At 34.0% G+C, this 12,359-nt stretch overlaps 1 protein-coding gene across 2 annotated transcripts; it reads right to left on the bottom strand.

Moving 5' to 3' along the window:
- Nucleotides 1–2,702: 2,702 nt before the first annotated feature.
- LOC114177867 (Urb2/Npa2 family protein) lies at nucleotides 2,703–12,025 on the bottom strand. Of its 2 annotated transcripts, none has more exons than XM_028063453.2 (10): nucleotides 11,765–12,025; nucleotides 9,944–11,531; nucleotides 8,252–9,613; nucleotides 7,681–8,060; nucleotides 5,083–6,779; nucleotides 4,172–4,598; nucleotides 3,821–3,980; nucleotides 3,622–3,725; nucleotides 3,250–3,341; nucleotides 2,703–3,174 (listed from the first exon to the last, which is right to left on the bottom strand). In XM_028063453.2, exons 1-10 carry the CDS (start codon nucleotides 11,941–11,943, stop codon nucleotides 3,101–3,103), a joined length of 6,063 nt encoding a protein of 2,020 aa, XP_027919254.1. In that variant the 5' UTR covers nucleotides 11,944–12,025; the 3' UTR covers nucleotides 2,703–3,100. The 2 variants fall into 2 exon arrangements, with proteins under 2 accessions (XP_027919254.1, XP_027919256.1); XM_028063455.2 differs by having other exon boundaries at nucleotides 9,944–11,536; nucleotides 11,765–11,967.
- Nucleotides 12,026–12,359: the final 334 nt, after the last annotated feature.

The following is a 12,359-nucleotide window of genomic DNA, read 5'->3' as shown; positions in this document are numbered from 1 at the left end:
CACAACATTGTTGTCGCTTCCGTAATCGTATGCAACTAAACATGGGTGGTCTTCGATTAAACACCTTGTATGGTAAACTTCCATTGCTATTCCAAACCCAGAGCCAGACTCTGAATACCAAATTATGTGAATCTAGAGCGGTGGCTCCATTTTACAAATCTATCTAGGTTGGAATGCTAACAAGCAAGGAATTTGGAAAACTGTTTAAAATGGGAAAATGGAAATTGATAAGAAGATGGAGTGGAAATTGAGAGATGTCACACTTCCAAGAATGGAAGATAGGCCTAAGAGTTTAAACACAGGGATGAAGGACCTTTGATAAAACTCATGGATTCCTGAATCACTCAAAAACTTAGGAGAATCACTCTCACTAAGATGGAAGAGATGAACTCTAATGTTTCTAAATAAAACTCAACTTGTCTTCATTGATAAAATGGTTCAGCTTATATAGAAGCTTTAACCACTAGAATTATAAGACACATAAATTGTAATTACATCCCACTTAAGTTATTAATGATCTCACTGCTTAATGGTTCATTGTAACTGAAATTGTGGCAACCCAAAAGTCACCCAAAAGCATTCATCAATACATCCTCTTGGTCTCCCAAAGGTTGATGACTAAATTGCAATTGGGTCATTATTACAACTTGAAATAAAACTAAACTAGAGCTCATTAATTGATTAAACTAAAATATAATTTGGTCAGCCAATTTTACAAAGAATTGGACCATTATTTAAATAAACTAATAACTTCAAAAAAACTGTCACAAAGTGATACATTAGTCCTTCTCCAATTGAGTCATTATGTGATTCATACCAGAGAGAAACAAAAGAAAGAAGAAAATCAGGAGGAACGAGATGAATAAAAAAGAAGAAAGAGAGGATATAGAAAAACAAAAAAAAAGGTTAAAAAAAATTCTAAAGAGAAAAAGAGGGGGAAGGGGAGAAAGGGGAGAAAGGGAAACAAAAGAGAAGAAAAAGAAGGAGGAGATACAGAAAAAGAAAAAAGACAGAAAGGGAGATCGACAAAAGAAAGAAGAAAACCAAAGGAGTGGGGAGAGAAAAAAAGAGATGGAAGAAGAAAAAGAGAGAAGATGGAGATAGAAAGACAGACAAAAGAAAAAGAGTGGAAGAGAGAAGGAGAAAAAGAGAAAGAAGAAAAAGAGAGAACTTGGACAAAAGATCATAAGAGCCAAATTAGATTTTTTATATAAAAAATATTTCTTAATAAATAAAAAGTCTTTGATTTCTCTTTTCATTTGGTCTACTCAAACTAAACATATATGATTGAATAATTAAAAAAATATATATAATATCATATTACAAAATAACCATAAAAACTATCATTTAATGATAAGAAAGATTACCTAACATGAATCAAGGTAAAGTAGTTGAAATAAATATAAATTTATCATCTCTCACCTGATTAAAAAAAATATCAATTTATCATTGTCTGATAGTGCATAATAAAAAAATTTATTACATACAAGATAAAATAGATTGCTTAAAAAAATGAGTAAAAAAATGAGAAATTAATCAATTCAAAATATTTCTTAATTGTACCGTGGTGCAATTTGATTTTAATATAGATAAATTCATGGTAAAAATGAAGATAGAAATGAAAGAATGAGAAAGGAAATACTAGTATATACTTATTGTATTTAGTTTTATTGGTTACCAAAATGATCAGATTTAGCGTTAAATCTCTAATTCAAATTTTGCTTTGAGTTCGACTCTTTATTTATTAGTGAAACTATGAATATATAATTTTTTTCTCAAAATTTATCACATGTAAAGGGAAATACATTGCTTAAAAAAATAAATAAAAAATAAGAAATTAATCAGTCCACAATATTTTTTAATTTTACCGTAATACAATTTGATTTTAATAAAGATAACAAATTCAGGGTGAAAATTAAGATAAAAATGAAATAGTGAGAAAGGAAATACTATTACATACTTATTGTATTTAGTTTTATTGGTTTACAAAATGATCAGATTTAGCAGTAAATCTCTAATTCAAATTTTCCTTTCAGTTCGACTCTTTGTTTATTAGGGACACTATGAAAATATAAATTTTCTCAAATTTGACAACCATGTGCTTGCTGGAAGGAAAAGACGATTCAGAACAAGTATGGGAGTAAGATAATTGCAAGATTTGGAAATACTATAGAGCGCATGGGTCTTCATACGAAGATAAATGTTAGAAAACATTTTTCACACTCATTACAATTTTAATGTAGCAGTAATAATAATACTTCTTACTATCAAGTTCTACTTCTGATATCATTTCTTATTATGTAGGAGATGCTCCGGATTTTGACCGGGTAATTTCATTTGTATAAACCTTAATGAACAAAATATGGTTTGATAAATCCTTTTGTCCTCTTGTATGATTTTCCTTGTTTACTAACTTGTGTGGAATGGATTGTTAATGTTTACAGTTCTACGGGGAACTATCTGATGCAGTGAAAGATATCATTTGGAATGAAGATAATAACTACCTACCAAGAGTAGAGAGGATCGTTCACATTTTACTCAGTTTATTCCGAGTTATTCCTTCGTATTATCAGCAATCAAATTTCAAGATCAAACTTTTCCTTCGTATTTTGAAACTGAACAATTATAAACCATCACAATTTTAATATTCGAGTTAACGCATGAAAGGAATGCTATCATAACCCTCGTGGCTCCTTCCAGTATTGGTTTATTGACTAAAATTTCATTTATCCAACTATGGATTCATCATAAAGTAATTAGAATACATTGATCTTTCACGCACCTGTGTAAATATTATCGTCCCACGCCCAGAAGTATATAAATTCAATTTGTATCGACACAGTACTCGCTTTCCGTGATATTAGTTGACACGTTTTCAATCTCGATTGAAAGAATTCCAAGGGCAAATAGTGATGCACATCGACCCAGTTGATACATAGCCAAATTCTTTAAACTTGCGTAGAACACTTTGTTGGGAAACCAACTCTTGTAACGTCTCCGCCTCGGGAAATTAATCACATAATTTCCAGTTGTAAGAATAGCTTGCTCTCAGGCAAAAGAGGAGTGCACAAAAAAAAATATCAGCAATAAAATTTCAAGATCAAACTTTTCCTTCGTATTTGTTGAGTTTGCGATCATGCAAAAGATTGGCCAGGGTGTTTCTGCAAGGTCCCTCTACAAAAACGAAATCGAAATTAGGTTGTTCCTTTAATTCCTTTCACAAAATCTGATTGAGTCGGAATTACTTACCTCCAAAAACAGTATGAAGATATTGAAGATCATCAACTGAGCAAGCGTCTATTAAAGCATAGACACCCGGTCTTAGAGCTTCATCTACTTCTCTGCAATTAACTTAGCATAATTAATATTTGTTAATGGTTATGGTTATCTACTACATCTCTCTATTAATACTTTATAGTTGTTATTCAGTTCAAAGATATGTATGAGCAAAGACAGACTTTATATAGGTGAATTGTTCTAGTTGTTAGATGCATTTTCAAATGGACGACGCTTAATAAAAAGTCAAACAGAAAAGGGGCCCCAGTGTGATGGAAATGCAATCCTGAACTGGTAAACTTTGACAGAAAGAAATGACTGAACAATGAGACGTAAATAAAAAACCTTCTGATGCCACTTCTCTTGGGACCATATCCTGAATAAACCCATATGTAATTGGATAAAAACAGAGAACATTGACGACTAAAGATATCTTTTTTCTGTTCTATCTGCATCATGAATACCAAACCAAAAGAGGTAAGCAAAAGGAGATTAATTTGTTAAATTAAGGCCATAATTTCATTCAAATATGGAGGCAACAAACCTCTTCATAAATTCTTCTCATAAAACAGGCACATTTTAGTTCCTCTTCTGAAGAAAAGAAACCCTTATTCATTTTTGATTCATCATCAGAAACTGTCTCCATGCAATTAAGAAGAACCGCAACAGAAGCTTCAAGATGGGCAACACACTGTCTGCACTCACTGGAATGTTGTAAACAATGCACAAGATGTGGTTAAGGAACATCTAATTGTCAGGATTACAATAACAGATTTCAGATAGATGCTATCAAAATACATCAAATATATATCCCATAGTAAATGTGACATTTCAAGCGTTCAATAATGAGAAGTTGTACTTTGTTCAGTGATTTAAAAGATAAAATAAAACAAACCTTGGACGATGCATAATAATGGTACACAATAGTTGACAAGACACAATGAAGAGGCTAACTAAGAACTGGTGATCAACGTGACCCATTCTCTTTACTGGATCACAAATATGCTGTTTTGAAATCATCAATGATTCTGATGGACCAGACGCTTTAGTAACTCTAAACTGACAAACATTCTGAAAGAGTACAGCAGGGATATGTAATATTTGACCCACATCCATTGGGAATTGAGCCTGTTTTCTAGATACTGTAACCAGTACTTCAACACCCATGAGAATGGCTGACCCAGGATCAGGAGTACTGGCAACTGTTCCAGATGCCAAGTTATCATAAAAAATATGAAGGCTCTGTAAATGCACAATAATGTTGAAAACAGCAGATACTAAACTCTGGCTGTGTCTTTTAATCATCTTCAAGCCTTTCCGACCTTCAAAAAGAAAAAGTTGTCATTGAATAATGATAATATGAATGCATTGCCTTATTCAGCATTTTGCATTGATTCCACCCAACATGCAATATATCGATAGTCTTTGTTTGTTAACCAGGTACTCGTCAATTTAGGCTTGCTTTAAGGATTAAAGAAATGAGGTAAGCATTAAGTAACAGGCAATGTTACGATTCCCAAAATGTAATGTCAAAGACTTCATAATATATCAGTGAGCATGTTAACCATTATCTAAAAATGACTTTCATGAGGAAAAGCATGCAGATGCTTTCTGAATAAAACTGTAATAACATTTCAGTTAATATCAACTGAAATTTACAAAATTGCTGAAGTGAATCAGAATATAGTATTCATGTATATGACTTTAAGTACAACTAAAAGGATACGAAATAAAGGATGTAATTTGCAGAATTTAATTAAATGATTGAATGAAATGTTAGTTCAAAATAGCCATGTTCTTATTTACCTGAAACAAATTCAAGAACCATCCTGAAGCAATCAATGCCACCTGCCACAACTGACAAAATTTCCTCCCCATCTTTACTTGTTTTTACATCATAAATCACAGTACATCCTTCTAGAATACCAACTAGAGATCTCTCAATGACCTGTATAGTAGACAAAAGATGCAGCTCAGATGACCTCTCTATATATGCTCTGAATGACTTCCGCAGCCTGGTTCTAAATTCATCCAAGGCAAAGCAGTGCAATTCAGTAGAAGAATAAGCTTCAACTGATCCACAACGAAGTGGCTTTGTACTTGACTGTCTTTCATGAAAGGTTAGTGTTCGCCCTTTTCCTTGCAACAAAATGGTCTTGCCTATTGCCCTCATGTGAATCTGAATCAATTCTGTGTAGACTTTTCTAGAGGATGTAGGATCAGTGAAAGGAAAATAACTAACCAATTCTCTCAAATAGCTGTGAGCGCCATCTAACAACAGCAAAGCAGATTGTTGTGGGACCACAACCATCTCCACAAATTCTAGTAATAGGAGTTGTGAAATTTCAATGAAAGTGGATACAAGACTAGAAGGTAAGAGACGATCATTTCTCTGCAAATTTAACCTCAAAAGAGATGAGAAAGCAATTAGCAGTTGTCTCAGCAAAAGAGCTATTTCAGGGTGATCACCTTTTACCAAACTTCGCAAAAAATGCTTATTTAGACCCTGTGCCTCAGAGTAGTCCACCCCGGCCAAAACCCTCGCAACAGAGTTTTCACCTTTTGGATTCAAAGCCCTTCCTAGATCATTGACACCCTTGGAGACATTATCAACTGATAAAGTAAAGCAAGTTGCAGCAGCTTTACATTCATTTTCTGGACCAGCTGAGGTATTAGCCTTAGCTGGATCTTCAGAATGCTGTGTATTGTGTGAACTTTTGGAAAGTTGGTTACTCTCGAAAAGAAATTTGTTTACAAAAACATCAGAAAGCTCCATGAAAACAGATATACAACTATTTAGTTCAGAGGCATGCTCACTTTTCCACATCAATATTTGTTTTTCTTCAATATCTTTAGCATCTCTTTGCCCAGTGGAAGATGTGAGGCCCCATAACACTCTACTAAAACAACAAACTGCAGACGAGAATCTAATGATGTTTTCAGTGGTAAGACCAGATCCCACGCTGACATTATGAGGGGAATTGTTAATAGAAACAAGCAAACTGTGTTTATGCTCTTTCAAATTCTCAGCCATAAAGGTTAAACATTTCAATGCCTCAAGCTTGGGGGAGCTCTGAGAAGATGAAAGTAAATTATTCTCTTCATGGCATATCATATGATTAGAGATCTCTTCACATGACATTTCAGCTTCTTTATTAATGGAAATAGCACAAACACTTTGATATTTACCTATGCTGAACAAGACATGTGATGTGTAATCCAACAAGGAAAAAATCATAGATTTACACAGAATAATATTTTCTGCAGAGAATGCCTCTGTAATCCCCACAACCACAGATAATGACTTTGTAATCCACATAACAGGGAACGAACTTTCAGAAACAATTGTGTTCGGTAATGATTGAATAATCTCTGCCTTCTCATAAAATCCAATTAATATACACCATAATGCCCTCCGACACGAGACAAATAATCTTAAGTACTCACAATAATAATCTTGGTGCACTGTACACTGAAAATACAGAATAGCACTGACAAGAAGCCTGCAAAATTTAAGTAGACAAAACTGAGAAGGGATCATTTGTTTCATTTCACATAATAAATTTCATACAAATCTTTGGAACCAAAAACTGAAGCATGTGTCAAAAGCATTTTTATTACGAGCAAAGGATTTCTTTCTCGGCAGTAAGGGTAAAGGAATGTACCATAAACAAATTTTAATTTTTTTGTGGAAAGAGATGGTTTTGTCTTTTCATCCAATTACTTTCTTGCTTCTAAACATATAAGACAAATATAGAGTTGTGAAAATATAAATAGGAAAACAATGTTAGTTAGTTGGCTGTTAGATAGGTTAGGTAGCAGCCGAACTAAAATTAGTTACAAACAGTGATAAGTCAATAAAAGCAACTGATCAAAGAGAGAGGACTCTCTCCGACCTACACATGAAAGCATAGGATTGTATCTGGAATTAGGACAGGAAGGAAAGTAAAATTTGTTAGGAATAGCTATAGTAGCTAGCCAATTAGCTAGTTATAGAGGGTTATTTAAATAAATAAATAGGAAGATGTAAGGGGAAACACACATTCTGAATTGTTAGCATTTGGGAATTGAACAAGTACTCAGTTATTAAAAGGAAACACCATTCCAAGATAATTTTTTCCTGGTTATGTTCATTCTCAATCAAGAAATAAAATCATCCATTTATTTTCTTCATTTTATATTCCAGGTTCCTATTAAATTATTAATAGATAATGCTAATGGCCTCGGTGTGTCTGCTATTAAGACTTTCGAGCTCTTTAGCACACTGTTTGCCTTTAGTTTTTGTCTTTTCAAGGAATGCCCTACCTCAACATTAGTTGAAAATTTTCATCTTTATAACACATACAAGTTCTTTTTTCTATCTGGACAAAAGACCATAAGGTATCCGACAGAGAGACGAGTTACCGTTCAAGGTTGAAAATACAAGTCATGAGACCTAAAAATGATCTTGCATTTATATCTTGCATCCAACATAAGAGATCAAGTAAATGGTGGCAATCTCGAAAAACTTTGTCAGTGACAGGGAAAGTCTTTTCTTTTCTGCTGATATCTGCAGGAAGTTTGCTGTGTGAATGAGTGGTTGAACTTTCCACAGCAGAACAATCTTCCGGAATCTCTTTATTCTCATCAATAAGCACTGTTGACTTGTCAAGGGTGCTTAAAAACTCAACCCAATTAGGCAATGACTGAAGATTCACATCAGTACAAGGAACATTATTAAATAATGGCAGTGCATATTTCTCCAAAGCATGGCAGAATATTGAGGCCAGATTCCTTTGGACAAACTGAAACAAAAATATGAAATGAAGACCTACAGGTGTAACTTTATCTTTCTCAAAATATCACAACAGAGCATTAAACAAGAAACAAATTAAAGATGTCTATAGAAAGCTAAGCCAAATACTGGAAAGATTAAATATGAGTGTTTGTGTGTGAAGGGTAAAAGGAACTGTGTATAACCAAAGGAGGATCTTACTTTTTGTTTATACAAAAGAGAATCATTTAAAAGTTCTGATGATATTTCTGACAGAGTGACCATCTTCAGCAGCTTAAATTTGTCAATTTCTTGCACACCTGACTCTTGAAAATTATGTGTTCCACTTTGAAGGTAAGTATGGAGTAAATGTGAGAAGAACTTTTTCATTTGCTTCTTTGAAGCATGGTTGCTCCAAACATCAACACTTTTGCAAAGATTAGACCAGATGAGTGTTTGCAATGACTTTCTGTCAGCAAAATAAACTCCTAGATCACATTCATTGCTTTGAGTAGCCACAGAAACTACATCTTCACAAGTTACATAATCAGAAACAAAGATTGGGGATTGAAACACACATGATAAATTTTCCATAACAAAATTAGTAAGTCCAACCGCTTCTTCCTTCAGTGTGTTGATTTTAGATTTATAAGGCTTCTGCAAATCATGCTTCTTTTGCATATACTTGAACAATATAATCTGTTTATTCACGTCAACAAGCCTTCGAAGAGCCATAGATTGAAAGATATAGATCAAAGGGGAAGAATCATCTGAGCCATGTTTAAGATATATGTCAGAAATAAATTTCATAACATCAAGGAGGGAACCTGAGGGTTGAACAATCCAAGAAAAAAAGCCGAAGTCTATCTCATCAATCCTGTCCATCAACTCACAAGCAGAATATGATGTGTAATCCACCACCTCTGCAGATTTTTTTGGCAAATCAGGAGGTATAGGGATTGCTTGCCTATATAAGGTTTGGCAAGACACATATAACTGAAAGAAGAACACAAGAACCCATTGGCTGGACATACCAAATTTCTTTAAAAATTTTCCCTTTCTAATCACTTGATCAACAGTTTGACCTGTGACAGAAGAAAAGAACTTGCAGATTGTATCTGGCTGCTGTCCAACTAGAATACTCAAGTAGGGACGAATTAATTCCATAAGTTCTTTTACGGAAACTCCAAAAAGATTGCGGTTACCGTCGGTTACCGTCACCGAACCAAGAACTAAACAATACAGTCTAGATAGCCCTCTACCAAACAGTTCCACTTGTAGATTAAAAAATTGTGATTTCTTGCCATCAACCAATGGGCAGAAATCTTTCATCCACATGAGAGATTCTGAAATATCATCTCTTATCTGTCTAATACACCCACACACCTGCCCTTCTGGAATAGATTCAACAGCTTTATAAATGGCATGAATGAAATTCTGTGAAGATAACAGCCTTTCAACTGCTTCAGAATGAACTTCATTAGACAGAAATGTCAAGAACCTAGAAGAAATTTCTTCAGTATAACCCTCCGGACATATAATAAGCCTTATAGCTTTGCACAGTGCTAAAATAGCAACTTCCACCTATAGCATTTCAAACATGTAAAGACAAGCCTGATTTCCATCCAAGTCTTGGAGGACAATAAGAACAATAAGAAGAAGACATATACAAAATAAGCTGAATTAAAGAAAAAATACAATAGTTTATTAAAGATTTCCCTTCACCAGAACATCATTCCCATGCCCTATTCCAAACATCATACCTAGAATAACACCAATAGAGTAAGACAAAAAGTAATAAAACCACCAACAAAGCGGAACTATGCAGAACCTCTAAAACATAACATGCTCTACTGGGATCTGGTGAGAAAAAATAAAATATAAATGACCAGTAATCAAAATTATAATACGAACCTGGCGTAGTTGACTGTAGAGATGAATTGTTTGGCACTCCAGGGCAGGTAGAGTACAAGGTAATGAGCATTGATCAAAAGCATTCCCCAAATTGCAATTAATGGCAGAGAATGACAAGATAAGAAGCCATAAATTTACCAAGCCTTCACCAATAACCTCATATTCAATCTGCAAAAGATATCCCATAGCGACTAGAATCTCATTAGCAGGCAAACCATATATCTCCATCTTGTTAGTTGTATCATAATTGGAGAAATGGAGTACACTAGTAGAACTAGTTATCAGTGTATTAAATATTTTCTTCAAGAAATTAAGACAAGCTCCTCCAGATGTGTCTTCTGTTCTCAAATAAACTTTCTCTCGCATAAAAATAGCAAGCAAATTACCAATAGACTTTAGTAAACCATGAAGATCCAACAACAGGGTATTGGCATCTACTTCAACTTCAATGTAGGCATTAATCTTCAGCAAAAGGGGTTCCATAATCAGTACAAAAAAATTAAAAAGAGATTTTTGAATGTCTGCAGAAATATTATTTGAGTTACAATGTTTTCCTGGCACTGGTTGCCTTGAATCACCTATTTTCTCTGTTGTCTTGAGCCCTTCATCTAGTTTGAATTTTCTTGCTGAAGTAGCATATAAATGAAATAACAAGCCTAAGCTACCCATGGCCATAGCATTCTTCCTAGCTATAATTCTATTCAGTACATCAAATAAATGTCTAGTATAACTCTTAATGGTTGTTTTTGAGTCATTTGATTTTTCATCACATGCAGTAACATCATTTTCTGAACCATGTAGGCTTAAAAACTCAGAAATATGCACTTGATGAAAAAGGCCATGAGAAAGGACTTCTTCCACTGCCTCTTTTAATCTCGACGTCCAAATGGGATTACTTCTATTAACCCGAAGATGCAACTCACTAGATAAATGCAACAGCGGCTCAAGAAGTTTATCCACAAAATTATGAAATCCTTTCTTAGCTCGATGGACACCCAACTTAGAGAAGGGCTGAAGCACTGACCACAGAAAGCGTTGTGCAAGAGCACCCACATTGCTGTCATCAAGGCTATTGCTATAAGTTTTCAGCACAAGATCAACCAACACCTTGGCTGTCTCAACCCACAAGTCCAAGTTTTTATTTGACAACCCACCATGAGACAAGAATACCAACGAAACACAATCAATAGCCGTACCATACAATTTAAACCTTTCTTCAGATATAATAACTTCTCCTGAACTAATAGAGGTGTCTTCTAGCAGTGACAGAAAATCTCTGGCAACAAACTGAACAGTTTGTAGGAGGTTCCGGGGCATACTCCAGGAGCCGTGAAACTTCAAAGATTCCTGCAAGAAGAACTTGAATATCTCCCAACAACGAATATCCATATATGCCTCAATTCCCTCGACTTGTGGTGTCTTCGCATCGCCCCAGTTTTTCTTCCCATTTGGAGGAAATAACAATGTCACGATCCAATCATTAAGGTAAGATATTAGTCTTGGAAGTTTTATAGTATTACGATCCTGACAAGCGCCAACACCATTTTCCACTCTTGACCGCACAAAATTAAATGCCTGATTAACCTTACTGCACTAAGACACACTCATTGTGAAGAAAAGAAAAAAAGAATCTCAGTGCCCATTCGAATAGCTAATAGAAAGCGGAAAAAACAAGTTAATATATATTGTTGAAGATGACTCGCTAATAAAAAAAAGTTTAAAATTTGTAACACCCTCCTCAGCACACACGCATTGTCAAAAGCATTGAATTGAATCTTTTGAGATACAAAATGAAAATATGATTACAAAATAGAAAGTAACCTGGAAAGATCATGGTCTTTGTCTTGGATGCAAAGTATGAGTTCAAGATTGTTCCAGGGACTGTGACGCTTCGGAGCAATATCAGAACGGTGCCGTTTGGAAGAAGTTTGAGGTTCGGCATCGAATGTCTGTTTTCGCTTCTGACTTTGCCTCTTTGCATTTGCTTTCGAACCGGCCATGGTGGAGCTCTCTTCGAATTGAAAGGCTTCCGAACTGGGACGGTAATAAACCCTAAAATCTATTCTGCCCAGGGTTTAAGCCCTTATTATCAATAAAATATTTTAACAGGTATCTCCGGGTGTACATTATAAATTAAGTTTATCTATATTCTATAACAATATACAAATAAAGAAATTCCCCAGTCACATCTCGTTTTTTCTAATTTTATATTTAATTATTATTTTAAAAATTAATTATTTTATAAATAATTAAATTTAATCATTATTCTACAAAAAAAAAATTGTTTAATTTTTATTTTAAAAATTTTATTTTATACACATATTTTATTTTTCTAATTTTATTTATTATTTTAAAATTAATTATTTTATAAATAATTTATCCATTATTTTAACAATTTATCTTATTTTTAATCATT

This window comes from Vigna unguiculata, chromosome 3, assembly GCF_037176805.1.
Source record: "Vigna unguiculata cultivar grain cowpea cultivar isolate G323 ecotype 2 chromosome 3, ASM3717680v1, whole genome shotgun sequence".
NCBI classification, from domain to species: Eukaryota; Viridiplantae; Streptophyta; class Magnoliopsida; order Fabales; family Fabaceae; genus Vigna; species Vigna unguiculata.
Note: the sequence above shows the minus strand (reverse complement) of the source record. Positions and strands in the feature narration are given on the sequence as shown.

Coding starts and splice junctions, on each gene's coding strand:
- LOC114177867 (XM_028063453.2), bottom strand. CDS start 11,943: ATGGCCGGTTCGAAAGCAAATGCAAAGAGGCAAAGTCAGAAGCGAAAA. Junction 8,061..8,251: donor CTCTTTTGTATAAACAAAAA/GTAAGATCCTCC, acceptor TTTTTGTTTCAG/TTTGTCCAAAGGAATCTGGC. Junction 4,599..5,082: donor GGTTCTTGAATTTGTTTCAG/GTAAATAAGAAC, acceptor TTCTTTTTGAAG/GTCGGAAAGGCTTGAAGATG.